Genomic DNA, 22218 nt, shown 5'->3' on the forward strand with positions numbered 1-22218 from the left:
ATCAGTGCCAATGTGTGTGACATCGATTAATGATTTCAACTTGTAACCAGGTTGGAAAAAGCAGCTGGGCTCTGTATTTGAGCACATAATTATCTGTAATTGTGCTGATTACTTGGGGGGAGTGGGAAAACAGATAAGGCACCACTTACAGGGTACAGAGCACTGGGCAGAGGTTTTCTCCCTGGTACACACTGAGCTGGGTTATCATTAACTCCTCAGTGGTGAAGTTTATGCACAGATGTGGTGTGTGGGTTTATTTTTCCTGTGGTGATGGCATGTCTGGATGTGCACATATATATCTGTAAAAATGGATTAATCTGCACAAAGAAGTGAAACTAGTACTAGAGAGACAGTTTGTTTCTAATAATAAAAAATTGTAATCAGGAAGGCAGATGGTGAAGTTGCAAATGGTATCAGGAGAATGACCTGAGGAGTTAAGTTTCCTTTCTTTAACACCATGACAACAAAAGCTCAACAGATCATATTCCAGGCCCAAACTTTCAGTGCATAATATAAGGAAGTGGAAACTTTTAATCCATCCATCGAAGTTTACCTAAAACTTTCACCCATCAATCCTGTTTTTTAACCAGGATGCTGCCTAATAGGCAGCCCTGTAATGAGAACTGTAAGTTGTGTGAGTATTTATTTCTAAGTACATATTTACTGCTTGCCTCAGGGGAGAAAAGAGAGTTTGCTGTGTTGAGCTGACTGATCTTGGTGTGTATTGAGCTTGTCAAAGCTGAGGTTCTCTCTAAGCATCCAGTGGTGTGTGGGATTAAGCTTCTCCTGTACCTCCAGGACTCTGCCTAGAGCCAGGCTTGAGTGAGAGCTGTGTTTTGGGGACCTGTGCACCCTCAAAGAATCCTGTAGAACTGCAAAAAGACGTTTTCCTCCCCTTCAAAAACAGCCCATGGGCTGTGGAGTACTCACTTCCAGGCAGAGGAGCTGTGGTGTCTCAGCAGAGGCAGCCTGGCTGTGGTCTGTGAGTCAGCTCTCTGCTGGAGCTGAGATGCTGTGCACACTGCAGGGGACTGGAGGAGTTCCTCCAACTTCCCTTTCTAGCCTGGTAGTAGGATTGGGTATTTACATACTAACTTTTTTGTTAAACACTTCACAAACATACCTATTGCTTCAGTTTTGTGAGCTGACTGTGTTTAATGTGTTTCCTTGATTAAATGCATCAGCTGTCCTAATGTGACAGTGCCTTCAGTTGTTTAGCACTTCATTGGCCCCACCACAAATGGTACAGATTGTCCCTGGAAACCAAAGAATTACTTTTTTTTGGTCTCATCTGACCCAGTAAAGGAACAGTTTTACAGAGTCAAGAAGCCTCAAGCAACAAGCTCAAGAAGTCTTCAGAGTATGTCAATGTTGTCTTTTTTAAAGCCACTTGAGAGTTATTAGTAACAGCAAAATCAGCTGTGGTGTTGTACACCAGGATGAGATCAGACTTAGAACTTTTCTTTACCATTTTCAGTAAATAATACCATGTAATACATACTAGCCTTGAAATGTAGAAGTCTAACAAATTCTTTTGTAGGGGTTTTAATTCTTCATGCCAGCTCCAAAGCCACCTATTATAAAAGCTTTTGTGTGCATCACTGCTTTGTGAACGCCTGAGTTGTAGAGCACAACTTGTCCCTGTCTTGCTTGATGGTTTATGAACCAACATTATGGCTCTGTTTGAATTTCAGGAGCTCCCTTAGCTGTAAATGAGTTATACTGATGGCTTGGCTCTTTATTTTTAAATTACACATTCCTTATCTGCAGCATGTTTTCTCATTTCCCTTCTCCAGCCTTACAACTTCTTTTAATAGCTGGATTTCATCCCACCACTATATATCTAGTCCTCAAAGATGTTGTTGTTGTCTGGAAGACTATTTCAATCCTCCTGGGTTACAAATATCTATTGACTTTGCCATTAACTGAAATAATTTCAGACTTTGGGATTTTGTGCTTACATCTGCCTAATTTTAATTTATCATGTTCTTGCTGCAGTCATCCTGCATCTTATATTTTTTGTTTTCCTTTCTTACAAGACTTTCTGAGTTCAGACAATCCTCCATAAAGTTTTAGCCTGATTTTAGTCCAGTCTAATGTTTGCCTTTGCACTATTTGATGTCCAAGACAGTTGTCTCTTGTCAGTTTTTTCCTAGATTCTTGTAGGCAATTTATTTCTAACCTTTCTTCTCTATCCAGATTTTCCCTTCCACCCTTCTTCACCTTGCTTATGATGCAGAATTCTTAGTTTGAAAAGCTGCGCTGTAAGAAGTATTGTTTCTCTCCTTTTCTCTCCCTGAGCTCCTTGGACCTCAGGAAGTCACTTAGTTTACCAATTTTTTTTTGTCATTCTGAACATGAATGCCAGACTTGCTTCTGTTTCTTCCCTTTTCTTCAGTTAATATGAAAACAACTTTATTTAGAGTTTGTTTTTACAGCTGTTCTTTGCTGCTGTTTTATTAATTTCTTACCAGCACCATCCCTGTGTTTCAAGACTTTGTTCTTATTGCCCAGGCAATTTGCACTGATCTAAGAATTATTATATATTATTATTCCAGTGGTTTCTATGTCTGCTGTGCTGGCTGGATCCTTTCTGCTGCCTAGCAGATTATTTAGTGAGGAGGTTTTCTTGTTGTTGTTCTGTTCTCTTTTCTCCCTTCATCTACAATTGTACTGGTTTGTGATTGTCCTTGTACTGAATGAAAGGTAGAGGTGTGCCTTAATTCCTGAGGTGATGCTGACACCTAAAGAGAGGGTCACACATCACTGACTGGAGGGGTTTTAGGGCTGGGCATAGGATTTGGTTCCCAGCGAAGCTGTGGCTGCCCCTGATCCCTGGAAGTGTCTGAGGCCAGGCTTGAAGCACCCTGGGACAGTGGAAGGTGTCCCTGCCCATGGCAGGGGTGGCACTGGATGGTCTGTAAGGCCCTTCCAACACAAACCTTTCTCTGTTGAGGTACAGGGACCTCTCAAGCTCATTTCTGGCTCAGGCTGTGAACAGCTGAGGGGGAGTATTTGCTGTCTAACATGCTGATGCTGTCTCTGTTGGTTCCCAGGGTGGTGCTCTTGCAGTGAAGGACTGCAATGTGCAATTTTTCAGTGGTTACTACAGAACCATAGCATAGTTCAGGTTGAAAAAGACCTTTAAGATCATTGAGCCAGCAGTGCCAAGCACACCACCAACCCATAACCCAAATGCCACATCCACCTGCCTTCTAAATCTCCCCAAGCCAACCTCTTCCAGTGCTTGACCACTCTTTCAGTGAAGAAATTTCTGATTATCCCACCAGGCTGAGTCCTGAGGACATCACAGCCCCTAACAAACTTCCATCCTCTGTGGGATTCACATTCTCTGGACCTGAGAGAGAGGCAGAGAAAAGAATGATCAAAACAATCCTTATCTCATTTGCTGCTCCTGTGTTGTGCCACAGCAGAATGCAATGTGGAGATTGTTTACCCACAGTGATGGTGTTTTGTTTCCTTGGCCTGCCAGGGCCAGGTGTGTGCAGACTGTGGGTCAGCAGGCAGTCACGAGATTCTGGGCAGGTGAGTTGGGTGCTTGTGCAGATTCAGTTTAGATGTAATGTATTATAGTGTAATATAATATAGACTAATATAGTATAATAAAGTAATTAATTAGCCTTCTGGTATCAGTGAAGTCAGATGCATCACTTCTCCCGGACGTCGGGCAAAAATATCACCGGTACTACTCCCTTAATTCCAAGTGTCCGGAGCTCTCGTAGTACTTAAAACGAATCGCCAGGCGCTTGTTTCAAACACAGAGCGGTGCTTGGGAGGGGGAGCGCTGCCCGTGCCCGGGGCAGCCCCGGGAGCGCCGCAGCCGCCGCCGGTCCAACACCGCCCCCTTCGGGCCCGGCAGCGCCGGAACCACAGCGGGGCCGGGCGGGGAGCAGCGGGAAGGGAGCGGGGCCGGGCGGGGAGCAGCGGGAAGGGAGCGGGGCCGGGCGGGAGCGGGGCTCGGCTGCCACCGGCAGTGCCAGCCCGCCTGCCCCGCTGCAATCCCCGGCCGCACAGGTGCTCTGTCCGGGTGCTCACTCCTCTCCTTTTCCTGTGCGAATCCAGCCCAGGTGACTGATCCAGACTGATCAGTCCTATTCAAGGCCTTAGGTGTTCCACCCCCCCCCCCCCCCATCCCCCTTCCCACTTTCTCCCTTATCATTTTGGGTCAAGAAGTTACCTGTGGACAGCGATTCTTAGAATTGCACCCGGAATCGTCTCCCTGCCTGTGCGTGAGCCCTAGGAGGGAGTGCGCAGGGCGCGGTGTGCCTCGCTGTTCAGCAGTGAACTCCCGAAAGTAAAGTGAATAAGGATGCAAATGACTATTTTCAGCTGTAGGTGCCCGTGAGCTGCTCGTAGCAGCCGCTCCATCAAACAGCAAGGCTCGGGGGGTGGTGGAGGGGTGCCTATCTCCTCCTTGGCTCCAGCAGAGGGTCGCTCCCTCCATCCCATCCCATCCCCGCGCCGCTGCCGGCCCCAATCCCACCCCCAATCCCAGCCCTCCGTTTAACGCCAGCCCCTCGCTGCCAGGGCAGTGGCAGCAAACCTGCCTGCGCCGCGCGATGCTGCGCTCCAGCCGCTACCGCGGGGCGCTGTGCGAGCGATCGCCCGGCCTTGAATAAAGCACCGAGCACCCCCAAAGCCGCGCTCCTCTCGGCAGCGAGCGGCTCCCCGGGGGGCAGCGGGGCGCGGCTGGCGCTGGGCTCGGCTCGGGGGGCACCTCCAGCCCGCCCCCCGCCGCTCCGAGCGCCCCGCGGCTCCGGCTGCCGGGGCCGCCGCCGCGCACGGCCACCAATGCGGGGGATAGCGGCGGGCACGCAGCGGCTCCGCGGCAGCGCGGAGGGCAGGTGAACTCCGGGGAAGGATGACCGGCGTGGCCGCGATCGTCTTTTTCCTGCAGCTCTTACCCAGGGCGGACGGCCAGGTTTTCCCAGGTGAGTGATGCCCCCGCTCCTGCATCCCTCGGGTGGCTCTCCCGGCAGCCCGAACTCCGCGCCTCCAGCCCCGCGGCCTCGCAGGGAGCTCCCGGTGCCATCCCGGGGATGGAGGCGCCTCGGAAGGCGCTGGCCAGCGGCAGCGAGCAGCCTCGGTACCCGCCGGTACCCGGGATGCGAGGGGCTCTGCCCCGCCGGGGCTGGGGCCGGGGAGGGCTCGCTCCTGCCGAAGTTGCGTGTGGCAAGAGGTGACAGCGTCGCCTTTATGGCAGCGTCGCCTTTATTGTGGGATTCGCCACACGCGAGGCGGTTTTTGGTGGTTTGCGAGCCCCAGGCAGGAGTTGGCTCCTGCGGGATGTGGAGCCGCTGCCTTTCCCTCCGGCCAGGGGAAGGGGTCTGGGCTTGCCCTGGGAAGTTTAGTGGCAGCTGTTTGAGCACTTGCATGTTACAGCTCCAGGAACTTTCTCGGGGGGCTCCTTCCCAATTGTCACTTTGTCTGTCGCTGATGTTTAGGAGTACTTTGCTCCCTGGCATGTGTACAGTAATAGTAGCCGGCTATTTTCCCACTCCTACGAGTTCCTTTAGGCATAGTTTGAATGACTTGAAGATGACAGGTGCTTATAGAGCTAGCTTTCTCCTCCTGTGCTATTTTATAGGTAATCCAAAGCTTTCTTCTCTCTTGTTTTTATCCTGGATCTTGCAATACATTCATTTTCTCACTGCAGTTTGTGCTTATACCAAAAGATAAGCAGTAATAGCTTTCTTCTCTCTTGACTTAGGGAAAAAAAAGTATTTTAAAACTATCTGTATGTTTAAGACGACTAAAATTTCCCTGTGTTATGTTGCTTAACTAAATAGGGATACATGTCCTTGACTTGGGCGTGCTGGAGGCACGAAACTAAGTTGAGTTCGTCTCAAACACAAGAAGGTTTTTGTGACTCGAAGCAGCGGCTCGGGTGACTGTGTCTCGCCGTTTTAGAGCAGCAGCAGTGGCGTGTCGGGGATGCTGAGCTCCGTGCCCACCTTCCCCCGAACCCCTGGGCTCAGGGACGGGGCTGGCTGGAGGTGCTGTCACCAACCCGGCTGCCTCTGACACCACCGGGATCGTGTGTACATTGCTAGGCAACTGCACAAAGCACAGATTTATTAGAGAGGCTGGGAGATCTAACCTAGTTAAATAACTGCTTCCTTGAGTAAGCAATATGTGGAGCTATTTATTTCCCCCCTCCCTTCTTTTCTCTCCCTTCCAACTGTTTTTCGTGTTCTTGACACTTGTCATATCAATTGTGATTAGATCCCGGGCTTTTGATGAATCATTTAGCCAGATGCTTGGCTAAATGAAGAAGAGTGTTCTGGGAAAATAGCAAAGTTTTAAGGGGGCAGAAGGCACTTTGTATTTGAGGGAGATAATGTAATATGAGCTAAACGCATGAAGATTTAACATATTTCAATTATTTTTAGGAAAGCCATGAAATATTTTAATTATCAGTTCAGTGGAAATAGTAACTGTGAGGGTTTTAAAAAAATTATTAGAATCCCCTTCTCCCTCCTATTTGAGTGTGCATCCTGCCATGCAAAGTAAGAGGCACTGATTTTAATAACTGTTTCTGAGCTGCTTGTGGGACTGAAATGAGGAGAAAGCTTTCTACTCTTAAAATAAATATCTGCTGTGAAGTGTACCGGTCTGGACTGTGTCCCTGTAGGTGATTTTAAAAAATTTTTTGGAATGGTAAAAAGCAAAATTTTGCAGGTTCACTTTGTCCCTGAAAATTCCGTGAAGTTTGGAGTGGCTCCAGTTAATGTCATCGGTGTCTTTCCACGTCTTCCATCAGGTGGTGCTCTCTCCATAACTTTTAGGATGCAAATACCTCCCGTCTCCGATTATTTTTCAAAGACTACTGCGTTTATACAGCAGCCTTTTGTTAAACATCCCGAAAAATCGCTGTGCAAGTTGTTGGCTGTTATTATTTTTTTTAAACTTATTTTTCTTAAATGATCGCTGGACTAGGAAATAGGAAAGGCACAAGTCCAGAGGAAATGTAGTCAGTTCTTACCCGATTTGCACAGCTGCTGCTGCTTTGTGTTATTCCACACGTAAAATTAGGAATACTACAAAGAGACAGCAGAATGCTCTTGGTTTCTCCCTGGAATACCTCATTTCATCCTGAGGGAGCTGGCTACCACTCATTTCTTTATGTAATTTCTCCATCACTCTATTTATAACTCTTTCCCCCAGCAATTACTTCCCCTTCCCTGCAGTCTCTGTATTTGTTTGTAACTCAACATATGCTTTTCGACGTTCTAAACTTTTTGTCAGCTTTAGGGTCAGCTGCTAATTTAAATGCTTTACTTTTCCGTGCCAGACACAGAGGCAGCACCAGGTAATGATAGCAGTACCCAGTTCTTTCAGGATTTTGAGGCAGCATTGCTTACAGGGAAGTTTTCCTGAAAGTCCGTGTGCGTTTTTTCTCCCACCAGAACATGTGGGGTATTCCTGCAGTTGCCGCACACTTTGCTATTTTCTGTTTTGTGAGGATTTTTAACACAACAGGGGGGATAAATAGAGAGATTAAAGTCATTTGCAGCTGTGAAAAAGCATCCGGTGGGGAAAGTAGGACAGAGGGTTTACATGGGGGCTGTTGACCCGCACACCAGATTATTTAACACTTGTTTTTCTTCTGATGGCAGCGCTTAATTTAATTTCCCCCCTGTCCTGCTCCTTGCTTTGATGACAGAGCTTGAACCCTCCCAAGGGCCGCTGCCACATCGCGAACTTGCGGCAGCTGGGAGTTCATTACACAGGGCTCGTCCGGCCGGGAGAGAAGATGAAAAGGGAGCAAACTGCGAGGAAATTTTTTTGGGGAAGCCTTGATTTAGTAGGAGTTCATTTGCTGAGGTTTTGCTGTCAGTAAATTGGCGGTGAAAAACGGGCCTTTCTGAGCGAGCTGCTCTGTGTGGCAGTTGTTAACAATGCAGCCATTTAACTCAATAATCACTTTTCTCTCCCTCTGGGGAGCTGTTAGCGCCACAATTCCACTTTATTTTTATCCCCGGCTGGCTCGATTTGTTTTCTAATACATAAACAATTAATCCTAAGAAGGTGGTGTTGTGAAACTGCCTCTTTCGACAGCGGCAACGAAAGGTCACTGTGTGTATAAAGGCGTCTGTGAATCTCTGAGGGATAATCCTTCTCTTTTACAAATGCAGAGCCCTTTTTAACCATCCAAGTCCCTAAGCTCTGCTTCTCTTGTTTAATTGTACTTTTAAAGTCTGTTATGCTCTGCGTGCAGGCCCACGTGCTCCAGTTTTCATTAATATTACGGGAATGATTTGGGGCACTTACTGTAGAATATTAAAGTATATTTTTTTTTCAGAAGGCACCATCATCTGTTGCCATGGAAACCCGAATAGTAGTAAAGATGTAGGTCTGAGGCTTTGAACCTCGAAAGCCACGGACAAGGGTTGTTTCTTATAGGAACAATTACTTTTGTACATGAAATCCAGTTAAGTGGAGAGAAGAAAGAGAAATAAATTGATCTGTTCAGCATTGCTCTGACAATCGTCTTGAATAACGTTCAGCACAGAAGGATCAGTGTCTCTGATTCTCTCTATGTGTATGGTGTGGGTTTTTTAAAGCTCATTATTTATCATAATAGTTGTTTTATGCCTCGGGTAATTTTCATTGTGATTTTATAAGTGAGGTGCACAAATGTGTATTGGCAGGTATTGTTCTTTGCCTGAATGGAAAATACTGACTGTACAATGGAGAGGCGTGCATTGGAACTTAAATATTTTGGCAACAGGCAAATTTGAGACTGATTAAATGTGGCCCTAATTGAGAAAAAGAATAAAAATAGCAGATGTTGTCTGAAATCAACCTACCAAAATCTGATTGAATACATGGCTTTGCTCAGTGATGAGAGTGATAATACTTCTGCTTTCCCACAGAAATCCTGCAGCCTGGTTGACATCCCCAGAAACCCTTACGGTGTTTGGGTGATGAGCAGCAGGATGTGTGTGCGTGTGTGCATTGCTATATAAAGCCCTCTGTCTTTCTAGAGAGACATCCCTTAATTTTTTATGGAAACTGCTGCAGTCTGTTTCCTCGCTGTCTTGTAAGGCACAGATTAAAAATGTAACTGAGCTTCCAAAAAAATGCTTGTAGGAACATCCATAGATGAGACTTCCCTTACATGAATTTGAAATAGCAGCAGCATGCAGGGGTCACCTGCTGCTGTGAACAAGTTGTAGTCCAGGTCTCCATCTGTGAAGCAGGAAACCTTCTGTGTCTCCCCTTGCCTCAGTAGCAGAGGGCTCCACTCCCCTGGGGAAGGGCTTGTGGGTTGCCATTCCTTGGCTCTGTGCTCATATTCTTGATAAGAAGGTGGTATATGGCTCTTGTGGTATTTCTGGAACGTTTTATGGAGCAGCATTACTTGGCTCATTGAAGCCAATGTATTTGGCCTGGAGTCACTTTTTTTATACCACTCACTGTTCCTAGTTTTCATATTTTTCTTTAGCTGGTGCTCTCCCCTGTTTGTGCTGGATGTACCTTCATTTAGGTGGTCCCTGCTTATTTTTGAGACATCTTTACCTACCTCTTACCCTGCCACCTTCCTGGCCTAGTGCTGTCCCTTACTCTGAATGCCATTCCAGGCAGAACCAGAGAAAAAGAGCAGGCACGCAAAAGTGGTGGATGTTGTTGATGGCATCAGTGAGGACTTCTCACAGCCTGGTCCTATTTTTCTGTGCACTTGTCATTACATAACAAAAAGGGTTCATTATTGTGAGCTGTAAAGATCATGCATCTTCATGGTAAAGGAGACAATTACTGTCTTAATCAGACTATGCATCATTTAATCAGTCCTGCTTGTTTTTTAATATCCAATAAATACATCCCATCTATCACTGCAGTTCAGAGATGTCAAATGCTTTGTAAACTGGATGGCAGGACATTGCACATTCCAGAGGAAAATGCTGATAAGAAAGAAATTTCAGCTAAAGAGAAGAAGGATCTCTGGAGAAGGAAAGCTGCTAAGGTGTTGTTCAATGCCCCAGTTAAAGATGATGTAATTCTAGGAAGTCCTGGTAAAACAGGACAAGAAACCCCAGGAAGAAAGAACCTACTTAGTGCTTGGTCTCCTTTGGTTATCTTGTTTTCTTTTAAGTAGTGCTTGTAAATCAATCCAAGGCCAGTTGCTTGATTCCTTTTCTCCAGCTGGATCCCCCTGGGACTGCAGCCTTGGGAATTCAAACCGACTTGGTGAATTCTGCTGCTGTTTGAAGCTGTGCTGCTCATGTAGCTGAAGAATGATTGAGCTGCTTATGAATTTTGGGAGGATGGGACCTGGCTCTTGTTCCTTGATATTTTTGAGCTCATCTCTGAGGAAGGCTGTGGGGTTTGACAGCTGATGATGTTGTGTGGGCACAGATCAGTGCTGCAGCCTGAGCGACCTCCGCTTACGCAAAGCTCTTTGTTCAGCCATGCTGCTCCCTTTGTGCTGGAAGTGCTCAAAGTGTCCCATATCTCATGTTTGCTTAGCTGAAATGGCTTCAGATCTGGCTTTGCAGAGGAAACAGAGTTTATCACTTTTTTTTTCCACATATATCCTTGTCAATCTCAGCTTCCTTCCTGGTAGTGACTGTGTTGAATCACTGGGAAGCAGCTCCTGGCTGTGAATTCAGCTGTGGAGTGAAGGAGGGCTGCTCCACTCTTCTCCTCTGCAATGCTGTAAAGAACAACAAAACCAGGAGTATTACCACTTCACCGCTTCAGCCAGAGTTTATCCATTTTTTTTGTTGTTGAAAATCAATCCTTCCCTCTTTTGAATTTCAGGAAAGTATCATTACCTGTGTGAGCAAAAGTAGGGCTTCAGGATGTGCTGGGGATGTTTTATTGGAATATTTTGCTTTTGACTCCAGCATTGCTGAATTTGTTGCTGCTACCTTAATCTGAACATGTGTGAATCTTCTTCCCCTTATTACTGACTCAAAGATCAACCCTCAATAGCAGAGGGGAGAAAAGAAATCCTAAATAAGCAAATATACCAACTTTGACGTGAGCTTTCGGGGTCTTTTATTTAATGGCAAAGTGTGGAGTCGGGGATGGTAGTGGTGCCACGTGGTTTTGTTTATTTGAGAAGATAATGATGATTTGTAGGAGTGAAAAGCAGTGTGTGATTGTGACCAACTAGTAGAAGTAGGGCACAAAGCAGGGGAGGAAGAAGGGAATTAAAGCAATCTGACTGCTCTATAATGGGCCTTTCTTCCTTTAGAAATATTTACTGGAAGTGCAGCAGCATTTGCTGGATAAGCAGAAGAGCACTTCTGTCAGCAGGATGGGAAGCTGCTGAGCTTGATGGTTTGTTCCTCCAGAAAAGGGATTTGCTGTCAACATGTACCCACTTAGGTAGGGGCAGCCCAAATCTCATTCTGCATTCCTAGGTGGGAATTCAGTGCTCTAATGGGAACAGTTGCTGCTGAAAGTGTAAAGTGCGGTGTGTTTCTACCACAGTCAGTCATTTCTCAGGGAAATATTTTGTGGTTTTGATGTTTCTACAGAGATGTGTGGCTGAGAGGTAGATTAAAAAAAAAACCCAACCAGCTGAGGCAAGAGGCTATCTGTGTAACTCTGGTTATTCTTGGCTGGTACCAAGAATTTTTTACTAATTTGTTCTTAAGCACCAAAATAAACAATAATGAGCTATTTCTGGTGTTTTCCATTCACGTCCACCTGTTTAAAAGAGGTGAATATCTCTAAAAAGTCTGTTCTGGGCTTTCTCTGGTCTTTAGCTTGGGTGTGATTGTCAAGTGGCTGGGCAGAAGTGCTTGTGACCTTCTCATTGTTACCTTCTCATCCCAGAGAGGCAATTGCCACTTTTGCAATGGTACCAAGTCCTCTCCTAATGAGCCTCTTTAATAGAAACTCCTTTTCCCCTCCTAATTGTTTATTAAACCTGAAGGGATGGCTTTGTTGTGTGGTACCTTTGGAACCCTTGAAGAGCCAACTGCTAAATGCTTTAGAGGCACAAATTACTGGGGTTTTTGATATCCTGAAGAATGTTTTCTTTGCAGTTGTATAAGGGAGAAACAGAAACCGCAGCAGCAACGTGAGCAGTGCCACAGTCAAGCAAGAAGGGTGGCAGCTCACAGGATCCTGGTGTTTGGTGGGGGTTAGTGATGGAGAGAGTGATGGGAAGGAGAATATGGTAAATTTATAGCAGTAGGAAGAGAAAGAGGAAAGGGGACTTTGCCAGAACAGAAACAGTGAAGAAGCAGACATAAAATAAAGCTCTGAAGCGGGCTGCTGGATGCTCTCAGGCTGGGAGGGTGGCTAGCACTGATAGAATCTCTCTTTCTTTAAGCTAAACGTCCACCAGAGTCATTGTGAGATAGCTCATGGCTGTAAACTTTGCTCCTTAGCCTGAAACATGGGATACAGCACCTAGCTCTTGTCTTTCATTCCACTGATATCTCCCTTCACAAACCAAACTGATGTGAATATTTAGAATTTACCAGCAGCCCATTCTAGGTTTGCTTAGAAAAGCATCTATTTATATGTTATATTTGCCAGTTGCTAGTATTTTGAGAGCCTTAACCATGCCAGCAGCAGTTCTCCCTGTTGCTCCTCCAGCTCAGCTGGTATCTCATAGTTCTGCTCGTGTGCTCACACTACAGTTGCACACTTGATTTCAGAAGTGGGAAGGAATAAGCATGTGAGAGGAAAAGCCTATCATATTTACACTCTGGCTGTCCCACAGTGGCTGATCAGTGTGGAATTCACGTTCGCTGGACATCATTTCTTTGCCCAGGTTTTGTCTCCTGAGAAGGTGAAGGGCACAGAGAGGCCTCAGAGAAAAGGAAAACAATTCTGATCTCATTTGCTTCTCCTGTGTTGTGCTCACATTGGAATGTGTTTGGAGATTGTTTACCCACAGGTGATTGTTCCATTGCATTCTGCTGGGAGTTGTTTTCACTCTTTGGCCAGTCAGGGCCAAGCTGTGTCAGGGCTCTGGAGAGAGTCACCAGTTTTCATTATTATCTTTTTAGCATTCAGTCAGTATCCTTTCTGTATTCTTTAGTATAGTATAGTGTTCTTTAATATAATATAGTATAATAGCAATAAATTAATAAATAAATAGTATAAAGTAATAAATTAACTTTCTGAGAACATGGAGTCCTCCTCATCATTCCTTCCTTCATCACTGGCCCTACACTTACAATAGATCAGGATATTTTGGGTACCTCAGTGCCTCACTGGGCCTGGGTCAGAGCCTGTGCCAGACAGCCCAGATGTGCCTCAAACTGTGCAGCAGCCAACCCTAATTAAACATCCAGGAGCTATCACCCACCTGAATAAAACCAGTCACTCATCTTTGCCCCTTCCCTTCAAGATCTGGTTTTGAGCCTTTCACTTGAGACAGATTTTTTTTGTGTTGCATTGGCTGCACAGGGCACAATCAGCTGATGGATTTGACTTTCAGATGGGTGGCTGGAAGCTCCTGTGGTGTGGCTGCTGTGCCAGCACTGACTCATTCCCTCTCTGGAAGGTGCCCTGGGGCCTCTGCTGCTCTCCTGCCTGGCAAGGCAGGTACAGAGAGCAGGGCTGGAGGGCTGCCAGCATCCCCTGACTCCATGGCACAAACAGTGCATTTGGTCCTTACCAGGGATGCTGCATTGCACCCCCTATTTCCTTGTGGGAATTGAGAATTTACTTGTTTGTATAAATTAAATCTAGACCCACTTGTGATTTCATGTAAATCCAACCTGAATAATTATTTTGTTGAAAAAAGCTGCTCCAAACCAGCCACTTCCCCGCAGTTCTTGAGTTTCAAATATATTCCATCAGGGAGGATGAATCCGTGTGATCTAGTAAAAAATAATAGGTTTCCAAAAACAGAAAAAAAAAATCTCATTTTAAAAGAGATTTTTTGCTATGCAAATGTTGTTCAAAACATTTCCCCAGCTTCCTGAATAAATTTTTTGTTGGTGATAGGGTTTCCTACGCAAACAGTAAATATTTTTATGATTAAAACATGGGAGATTGTGTATGTACTAACAGCTATCAGCACGTGGTAGGAATGATCAGAGAAGTGGAAAGCTTGGAAATAAACACAGTGTCTCTGTTGGCACAGGGATAACCCTGGAGACTGCCAAGGCCAGAGCCTGCAAAAATAAGAAAGTATAATTAATTGTCCTTAAATGAACTTACCAAGCAAAAATAACCCTTTTAAAGTAAACACTCAACTTTGCATTTTTCATAATAAAGCTTTTCTATCTGCCAAAGATTTCCATGTTCTATAATGTGTTTATTAAGATTTCTGTGCATATTTATTGTGAAAAAAATTAACATACAGAGTACAGCTGCACTGGACATCTGCTTTACCCTTGCACTTTGATTTTCTAGTAATAATACAAAAGCATTTCTGATAATGGCTGGGAAGTAAAGTTTTGGAATGTTTATTGGTGATTTCTGAAGGTCACTTGGCAGTTGTCTATATTGAATCACTCCTGGGTTTTGGTATGATTATTTGGTGTAGGTTTTTTGATGGTGTGGGGTTTTTTTGTTTTGTTTTTGTTTTGTTTGTATTTTTAAAGAGGTTTTGCTTCCATGCTGACGAGCTGCTACTGCTAACAGAATGCCCAATAAATGAATGTTTCAGTGAAAGAAATATTAAATTTCCTTCTGTCCTTTAATGTAATTCCCAGTGGTCACTGACTTCAGGGTGACTTGCAGATGTTTAAAACATGAAACAGCAGCAGCATTAACAACAAATAAACCCCAAACTTGTATCATGCTGCTTGCCAAGTGTAATTCATGCTAGAATTGCTGCAGAAAATACAGGAGAGTATTTGGATTATCCACAAAGTTCTTCCTCATAGGGGATGACAAAAGGATCACTCATCACATTCAGACTTCTGATGCAATTTCTATTAAAACTGAGAACATTTAGAAGTAGTTCCTGTGTAAGTTTTGCTTGGTGATGGTAAACTTTCAAATTTTCAGTTCTTAAAAAAAAAGTCGGCATTGAGCGTCTCAAACAGAAATTTAGCAGAAATCCTGAGTAGTATTACAATGTAAATGCAGAGTGAAGGTATATACAAAGTGATTTTTGAGTGGAGGAGAGGAATCTGGGGGTGATTAATGCTGAGATTTTTGAGAGGACTGACTGGTAATTGGTGGCATATTTGCATCAAACTGAACGTGGGTTTGAAAAGCAGCAAATGCACTAAGGGCAGAATGTGCCACCTGCTGTGTTTGTATTTTAAAAAGTATATATCAGGATTTTTTTCTGCCTGGAATATTCTCCCTGAGCATCCTCTTATTTCCAGGGGTGACAAATTAACATATTGAGAGTACACACAAGTGACAGCAATTTCTCCTCTTTGAAGAGAGATTTACAGTATCTAAATCCATTTAATTTCTGCATCTCTAACTGAGAATGGAGCTGGGAAGGGGAGAGTACCTCAGAGGGAAGGAAGGGGAATAAGGGAGAAATATTTAATGTACAGTGAAAGGAATAGAATGAGATAAAAACAAGCAAATAATTACTTTGGGCATTATGAAAATCTTACTGCAGATCCATGAAGCTGTGGAATTGTGTCCCAGAGGAAATGGTGGGAACTCTGTCTGAGTCACTTTAATTTAGACAGGACAAAAAATTGAACAATCCACTGCAGGCTTTTTTTCCTCTAAAACTTCTGACTTTATTATAATGCTGTTGACGAGGGAACAGAAGAGGAGGTAGAGTGAGGAAAAAAAAAAGTGTGATGGTGCTGTATTTAGCATAAGTGATAACACATACTAATGCTCCTCTGCTGTTTCTTAATTAATCTGATTATCTGTGAAATATCAACAGCATCATGGTGAAGGCAAGATTGAATCATGTGCCCCTCCAAATCCCCCTCACCCCCAAATCTGCATTTACACCTTATCTAGCCTGGGGGCAATTAGTGAGTGTGGGATTTAAAAGCCCGACCAGCACAGCACCCCCCAAACAAACAACCAACCCCACAAAAAACCTCAGCCAAACCCCCCAAGCAAACAGAACAGCAGCCCAAACAAAACCCAATTAGAAGTGCAATCTATGATTTGTAGGTGCTGAAGAAGCACATAATGTACCAGTCAGAGAGAGGAGGAGTGTTAGGCATGTGATGCTTTATTTCTGTAGCAGAATTCCTGAGTGCTCGTGGGTGAATTGTTGGAGAGCTGAGGCAGGGGAGCATCAGCTCTTACCCTGGGGGGGCTGAGGTGGGACCCCAAAAAGGGCTTTAGGTGTCACATCACACCTGTGTGAGGGGTCCATGCAGGACCCTGAGCACCCTAAAAATCCCTGAGCTGCCAATGGGGAATGTGAAAAATGCATATTTTATGATTGGATTTTTGTAAATATTAAAATGAATATTATATGTGTTATGTTGGAAAGTTATGCTGTATTAATTTTCTTAAGTAGTGTGTTAAATATAGTTTTAGGTTATAACATAATGTTAAAATAGAAACTATGCTATTTTTTCAAGAGAGGATTTTTAAAGAGATACCTTTTTTAAAGAGAGGACTTCCAAGATAGCAGCCACAGGACACCTGAATTTTTCAGAGAAAGAGGATTTATTGCCCCATTATCAGAAGAAATGAACTTCTTCCTGCCTCACACAGTCCTGAAGATGCTGTGAGGATTCAGAGGAAGAAGCTGACACTGCCCAGACAGAATCCTGTGTCTGAATGGAATTTCAGCATCATGTATGAGGTGTATGAATATGCAACAGGCTGTTGTTTTAAAGGGTCAATCCTCTGTTAACGTGGGTCCTTTTTCGGGCTTATTTTGCCCAGAAAGAGGTATCCAGACTGTCCATAACTCTTTGTTTTTATTGTCTCATATTGTCCTAATCCAAATTATCCAATTTTTTATTACTCTAATTATATTATTATTTCATAACCATTTAATTACTATTAAACATTTAACATTTTAAAAACAAGTGATTGGCGTTTTTTGCAGGGAACATCACATTATGTTAACGTGGGTTAATCCTCAATCTTTGAGTGCTTGAAAGGACAGGGTTGAACACAGAGCTCTGAGATGGGGTGGTGAGTGTGTCTGAATGTTGGTGAAAGTCCAGAAATTCTATAGCTGTGGGGAAACCTGAGAGGAAATTAATAATTCTCTCTGTGGAGCTCAGTTTGCATAGTGTGCAGTAAATAATGCATGGACCCACGGAGCCAACAGTAAAAATAAAACAAAATATTGAGTAGCTGCCCCTCCAGTCAGGCCATCCATCTTTTGCATAAACAACTAAAGGTCCCTCGGCAGAAGTGTGTGCTCAGGTGATTTTTTCAGTCAAACCTGCAAGAGGATTGGCACAGGGTTTTGTGGATAACCTTCCACTAGTGCAGCTAAGACCCTTGGGAAAGCTTGATTATTTATTGATGTTAATATTTCTCTTTTCTTAGTGTGCCTCTGTGGCAGGGAAGCCCATCAGCTGAGTGGTCAGGAATTTGTGGGCTTCTCTTTTTGGCTGCATGAATGTACAAGGGGAGTTTGCTGCTCTCTGTAATTCTGCAATACCCTCAACTTTTTTGTATCATGCCAGAATTGATAAAGCAGGGATATAAACAGAAGTTTGGGGATTTGGGCAGAGTAAAATGCTGTTCCAGTCTAAACAATTTGTGGTTCTATGTAGTGAAAGAAGCTCTTGACAAGCCACAGGAATTTAAGGGAAGTGTGTTGGAATTAATAGATTTGCTTTTTGCTGTCACAGATTTAAATTCCACTGGCACCTAATTCATGCAGGAAGGCAGAGCTGTCACTTCTCAGGCTCTGTCTGTGTCAGGATGGTGACTTAGATAATTGCTCAGAACTAGATAGCACTGGAAATTTTTCTTTTATGACAATTCAGGACAAAATAGGAGCCTGAAAACTTAACCTGTATTTTATTGGTAGTGCATGTCCTCAGAGCTGTGCAGGCAGCTCCTGTGTGATCATGAAGGGCTGCCAGGAATTTTATTGTGGTTTAGACTTGCAAGGAGGCAGTTGGACTGCAATGAATTGGGATTTGAGCCTTTATGGGTTTGTTTAAATTTGTATTTTCTATGTGGTGCAAATACTTCTTGTTTGAACCAAAATCAGCATCATGTACAGAATTAAGGTCACCCTGTGCTTCACTGGAGTATAGAATGCTGGGTGGGGAAATCAATACTGTTGCAATTAAATGGAATCATTTGAATCCCATTAAAGACAAAAAGGAGGAGAGCAAACACTGTTATTTATCAGTCAACTTGAGGGAATTAATGTCTTCTGAAAATTAGCTTCAACCCTGTTTTTTTGCTATTGTTCTCAGCATTGATATTACCACAGAGTTAGAGAACAAATTATAATGAGTTTTTTCCAAACTTTCCTTTTTCTTTATGCCCTGAGGCTTCCAACCCATTTTCCTTACTCTGCTCTCTCCTTTTGCAAGGCATTTAGTGGCTGTTCATTCCTGCTGTGTTCCTGCAATGCCCATGCATGTTAAATGATATTCTAGGAATTTATAGTGGCACAGCAGCAGGTGTTTATCTGTGTGCTCATCGGATGTGCCCAGTAAATCTGCACATCTCTTTCTGTTCTGATGCTGTCAGGGTGACTGGAGTTATTTAGGAAACCTCTAGATTTTCCTCTGTGACAATTCTGTTAAGAGAAGTAAAAAGGTTAAAAAGATAGCAGTGGTTAAAAATGTGAAAAACGCCAATCACTTGTTTTTAAAATTTTAAATGTTTAATAGTAATAAAATGGTTACAAAAATAGTAATACAATTAGAGTAATAATAATTTGGACAAATTGAATTAAGACAATATGAGACAATAGACACAAAGAGTTATGGACAGTCCAGGTAACTTTTCTGGGCAGCAGGAGCCCGAAAAAGGCCCCACGTTAACAGAGGATTAACCCTTAAAAACAACAGCCTGTTGCATATTCATACACCTCATACATGATGCATAAATTCCATTCAAACACCGGATTCTGTCTGGTCAGTGTCAGCTTCTTCCTCTGAATCCTAACAGCACCTTCAAGGTGGGAAGAAGTTCATTTCTTCTGATAATGGAGCAATAAATTCTCTTTCTCGGAAAGACTCAGGTGTCCTGTGGCTGCTATCTCACTGTGAGTCCTTTCTTTAAAAAAAGTATTCTACATAGCATCATTTCTATTTTAACCATTTTTATAATCTAAAACTATATTTAACACACTACCTAAGAGAATTAATACAGCATTACTTTCCAACACAACACATATAGTATTCATTTTAATATTTGTGAAAAGCCAATCATAAAATACATGCATTTTTCACAAAAATGTTTTAGCAGATTTTTCTTAGTCTTTGGTCTTGACCCATGTTTTTTTCATGAAGGGAAGACAGGAGAATGGTGGTTCATGCCAAGCTGCAGGTGCAGGGAGGGAAGCCCTGCTGGAGGGGATCTTCCTGTGCTGCTGGGTTTTGCTTTTCTCCTCCTTGGGCTCATCCCACCCAGCCACCAGTGCTTCACCTCATGCCTGCCAGAGGCTGCAGCCTGCTGAGAGTTCTGCAATACTCACCAAGGGTCTTGAAACCCCTGAAAAATCCAGCAAGACCAGGGCAAGGATTGCCCCCCTGTGCTGGGCACTAGTGAGACCCCACCTCTGATTCTGGGGTTGGTTCTGGGGCCTTGTAACAAAGAGCTGGAGGGGCTGGAAAGTGTCCAGGGAAGGGAATGGAGCACCAGGAGGGGCTGAGGGAGCTGGCAAGGGATTCAGACGATGCTCACCAAGGGTCTTGAAACCTCTGAAAAACCCAGCAGGACGAGGGCAGTGATTGTCCCCATGTGCTGGGCACTGGTGAGGCCCCACCTCGAATCCTGGGGTTGGTTCTGGGGCCTTGTGACAAAGACCTGGAGAGTGTCCAGGAAAGGGAACGGAGCACCAAGAAGGGCTGAGGGAGTTGGGAAAGGAGCTCAGACAGGAGAATGGTGGTTCATGCCAAGCTGGGGGTGCAGGGAGGGAAGCCCTGCTGGAGGGGATCTTCCTGTGCTGCTGGGCTTTGCTTTTCTCCTCCTTGGGCTCATCCCACCCAGCTGTGAGTGCTTCACTTCAGGGCTGCTGCCTGCTGGAGATTTCTGCAATGTTCACCAAGGATCTTGAAACCTCTGAAAAACCCAGCTGGACCAGGGCAGGGATTGTCCCTCTGTGCTGGGCACTGGTGAGACCCCACCTCTGATTCTGGGGCCTTGTGACAAAGGCCTGGAGGGGCTGGAGAATGTCCAGGGAAGGGAGTGGAGCACCAGGAGGGGCTGAGGGAGCTGGGAAGGGGCTCAGGCTGGAGAAAAGTAGGCTCAGGGGGGACCTTGCGGCCGTGCACAACTCCTGACAGGAGGGGACAGCCTCCTGGAGAGTTCTGTTGAGAATGCAATGCTCACCAAGGATCTTGAAACCTCTGAAAAGTTCAGCAGGACCAGGGCAGGGATTGCCCCCCTGTGCTGGGCACTAGTGAGACCCCACCTCTGATTCTGGGGTTGGTTCTGGGGCCTTGTAACAAAGAGCTGGAGGGGCTGGAAAGTGTCCAGGGAAGGGAATGGAGCACCAGGAGGGGCTGAGGGAGCTGGCAAGGGATTCAGACAATGCTCACCAAGGGTCTTGAAACCTCTGAAAAACTCAGCAGGACCAGGGCAGTGATTGTCCCCATGTGCTGGGCTTTGGTGAGGCCCACCTCGAATCCTGGGGTTGGTTCTGGGGCCTTGTGACAAAGACCTGGAGAGTGTCCAGGAAAGGGAATGGAGCACCAAGAAGGGCTGAGGGAGCTGGGAAGGGGCTCAGCCTGGAGAAAAGGAGGCTCAGGGGGCACCTTGTGGCTCTGCACAACTCCTGACAGGAGGGGACAGCCACAGGTTGGGCTCTGCTCCAGGGAACAGGGACAGGAGTAGAGGGGAAGGCCTCAGACTGGGCCAGGGGAGGTTTAGTCTGGAGATTAAGGAAAATTTCTTCATGGAAAGGGTTGTCAAACACTGGTGCAGCTGCCCAGGGCAGTGGTGGAGTCACCATCCATGGGGGAAATGAAAAGGTGTGTGGATGTGGCATTTGGGGACGTGGTTTAGAGGTGGCTTGGTCAGTGCTGGGTTAACAGTATGACTCAATGATTTTAGAAGTATTTTCCAGCCTAAACAATTCCATGATTCAGCGTTGTGGGAGAAGCTTGTGGCAAGTTGTAAAAATCTGTGAGAAGCATGGTGGGATTAAGAAGTTTGCTATTTGCAAAATTGCAGTTTTCTCTTTGTCATGGAGAGAGATTCCAGTGGCATGGAATTCATGCAGGGGTACAGGGCTGCCACTTCTTAGCCTGTCTGTCAGAACAGGAATTAAGCTAATTGTTCAGGAATAGATGGAACTTGGAATTTCTCTTTTATGGGAACTCAGTACAAAATAAAAGCCTGGGAACTTAAACTGCAGTTTACTGGCAGCACATGTCCTTAGGACACAGTAATAAAAGAGTACAAAGTAATGGAAGCAGGAATTGCATGTCCAAGCTAAATATTTATGTATGAATTGACCTTGGCTCTTTCTACTCCTTTCCTTGCACTTTAATATTTTAAAGAGGAAGTAAATACCAATGAAAAATTATTTGTTGTATTGAATACTGTTCCCCTGGATACCTCTCATCAGATGATAACTTTGATTCCAAAGATATTAGGGAGGAGGAAAATGTTTATGTTGCTGTTTTACAGCAAGGCAAATCGAGTACAAGAACATTATCTGTAATATATCAGTAATTGCACAAGGAAATTATTTAAAGAAAATGTATTTAAAGATGAACATGAATCAAGGTTCCCCTCCCCCAGCCCCTGATGATACTGCACTGTTAATTAATTCTTTCAGACTAAAGGATATCACAGCTCTCTGTCTGCTCCTGGTTTACCAGGAAAATCAAAGTACTCTGACTCACGACAATTTTATTTGGTAATCTCACAGGTGAGAATGAAATCTTGCCTTTTTATGCTAACTTCAGCTTTCCTTGGGGGCAAGGCAGCCCAGTGAATGTTGCACTGAAATCGTGCAGTGTGTGAGAGCTGGGCTCCCTTCACAGCACTCTTCATAATCCCAGGAATTGCTGCACTGGGGATGCTCCATTAGAGAGGAGGAGGAATTTGGTATTGTGTTAGTGTTACTGTCATATTTTTTGAAAACTCTCTTTGTTAGGATTTTTACGCTTGGGAAGCTGAGAGGCCTCAGAGAAAATCAAACCAATAATTATTTTACTGCTTCTCTTG

General features: G+C 44.5%; 1 protein-coding gene across 1 annotated transcript in view; it reads left to right on the plus strand.

Annotated features, from left to right (window-relative positions):
- Nucleotides 1-4829: 4829 nt before the first annotated feature.
- PTPRT (protein tyrosine phosphatase receptor type T) overlaps nt 4830-22218 on the plus strand; it is a 489127-nt gene continuing 471738 nt past the window's right edge. The window contains exon 1 of the mRNA XM_058814983.1: nt 4830-4952. Within this exon, the coding sequence (XP_058670966.1) occupies nt 4883-4952 (70 nt within the window). The 5' untranslated portion in view covers nt 4830-4882. The remainder of the gene's footprint in view (nt 4953-22218) is intronic.

This window comes from Ammospiza caudacuta, chromosome 15 (assembly GCF_027887145.1).
Source record: "Ammospiza caudacuta isolate bAmmCau1 chromosome 15, bAmmCau1.pri, whole genome shotgun sequence".
In the NCBI taxonomy this organism is placed as follows: Eukaryota; Metazoa; Chordata; class Aves; order Passeriformes; family Passerellidae; genus Ammospiza; species Ammospiza caudacuta.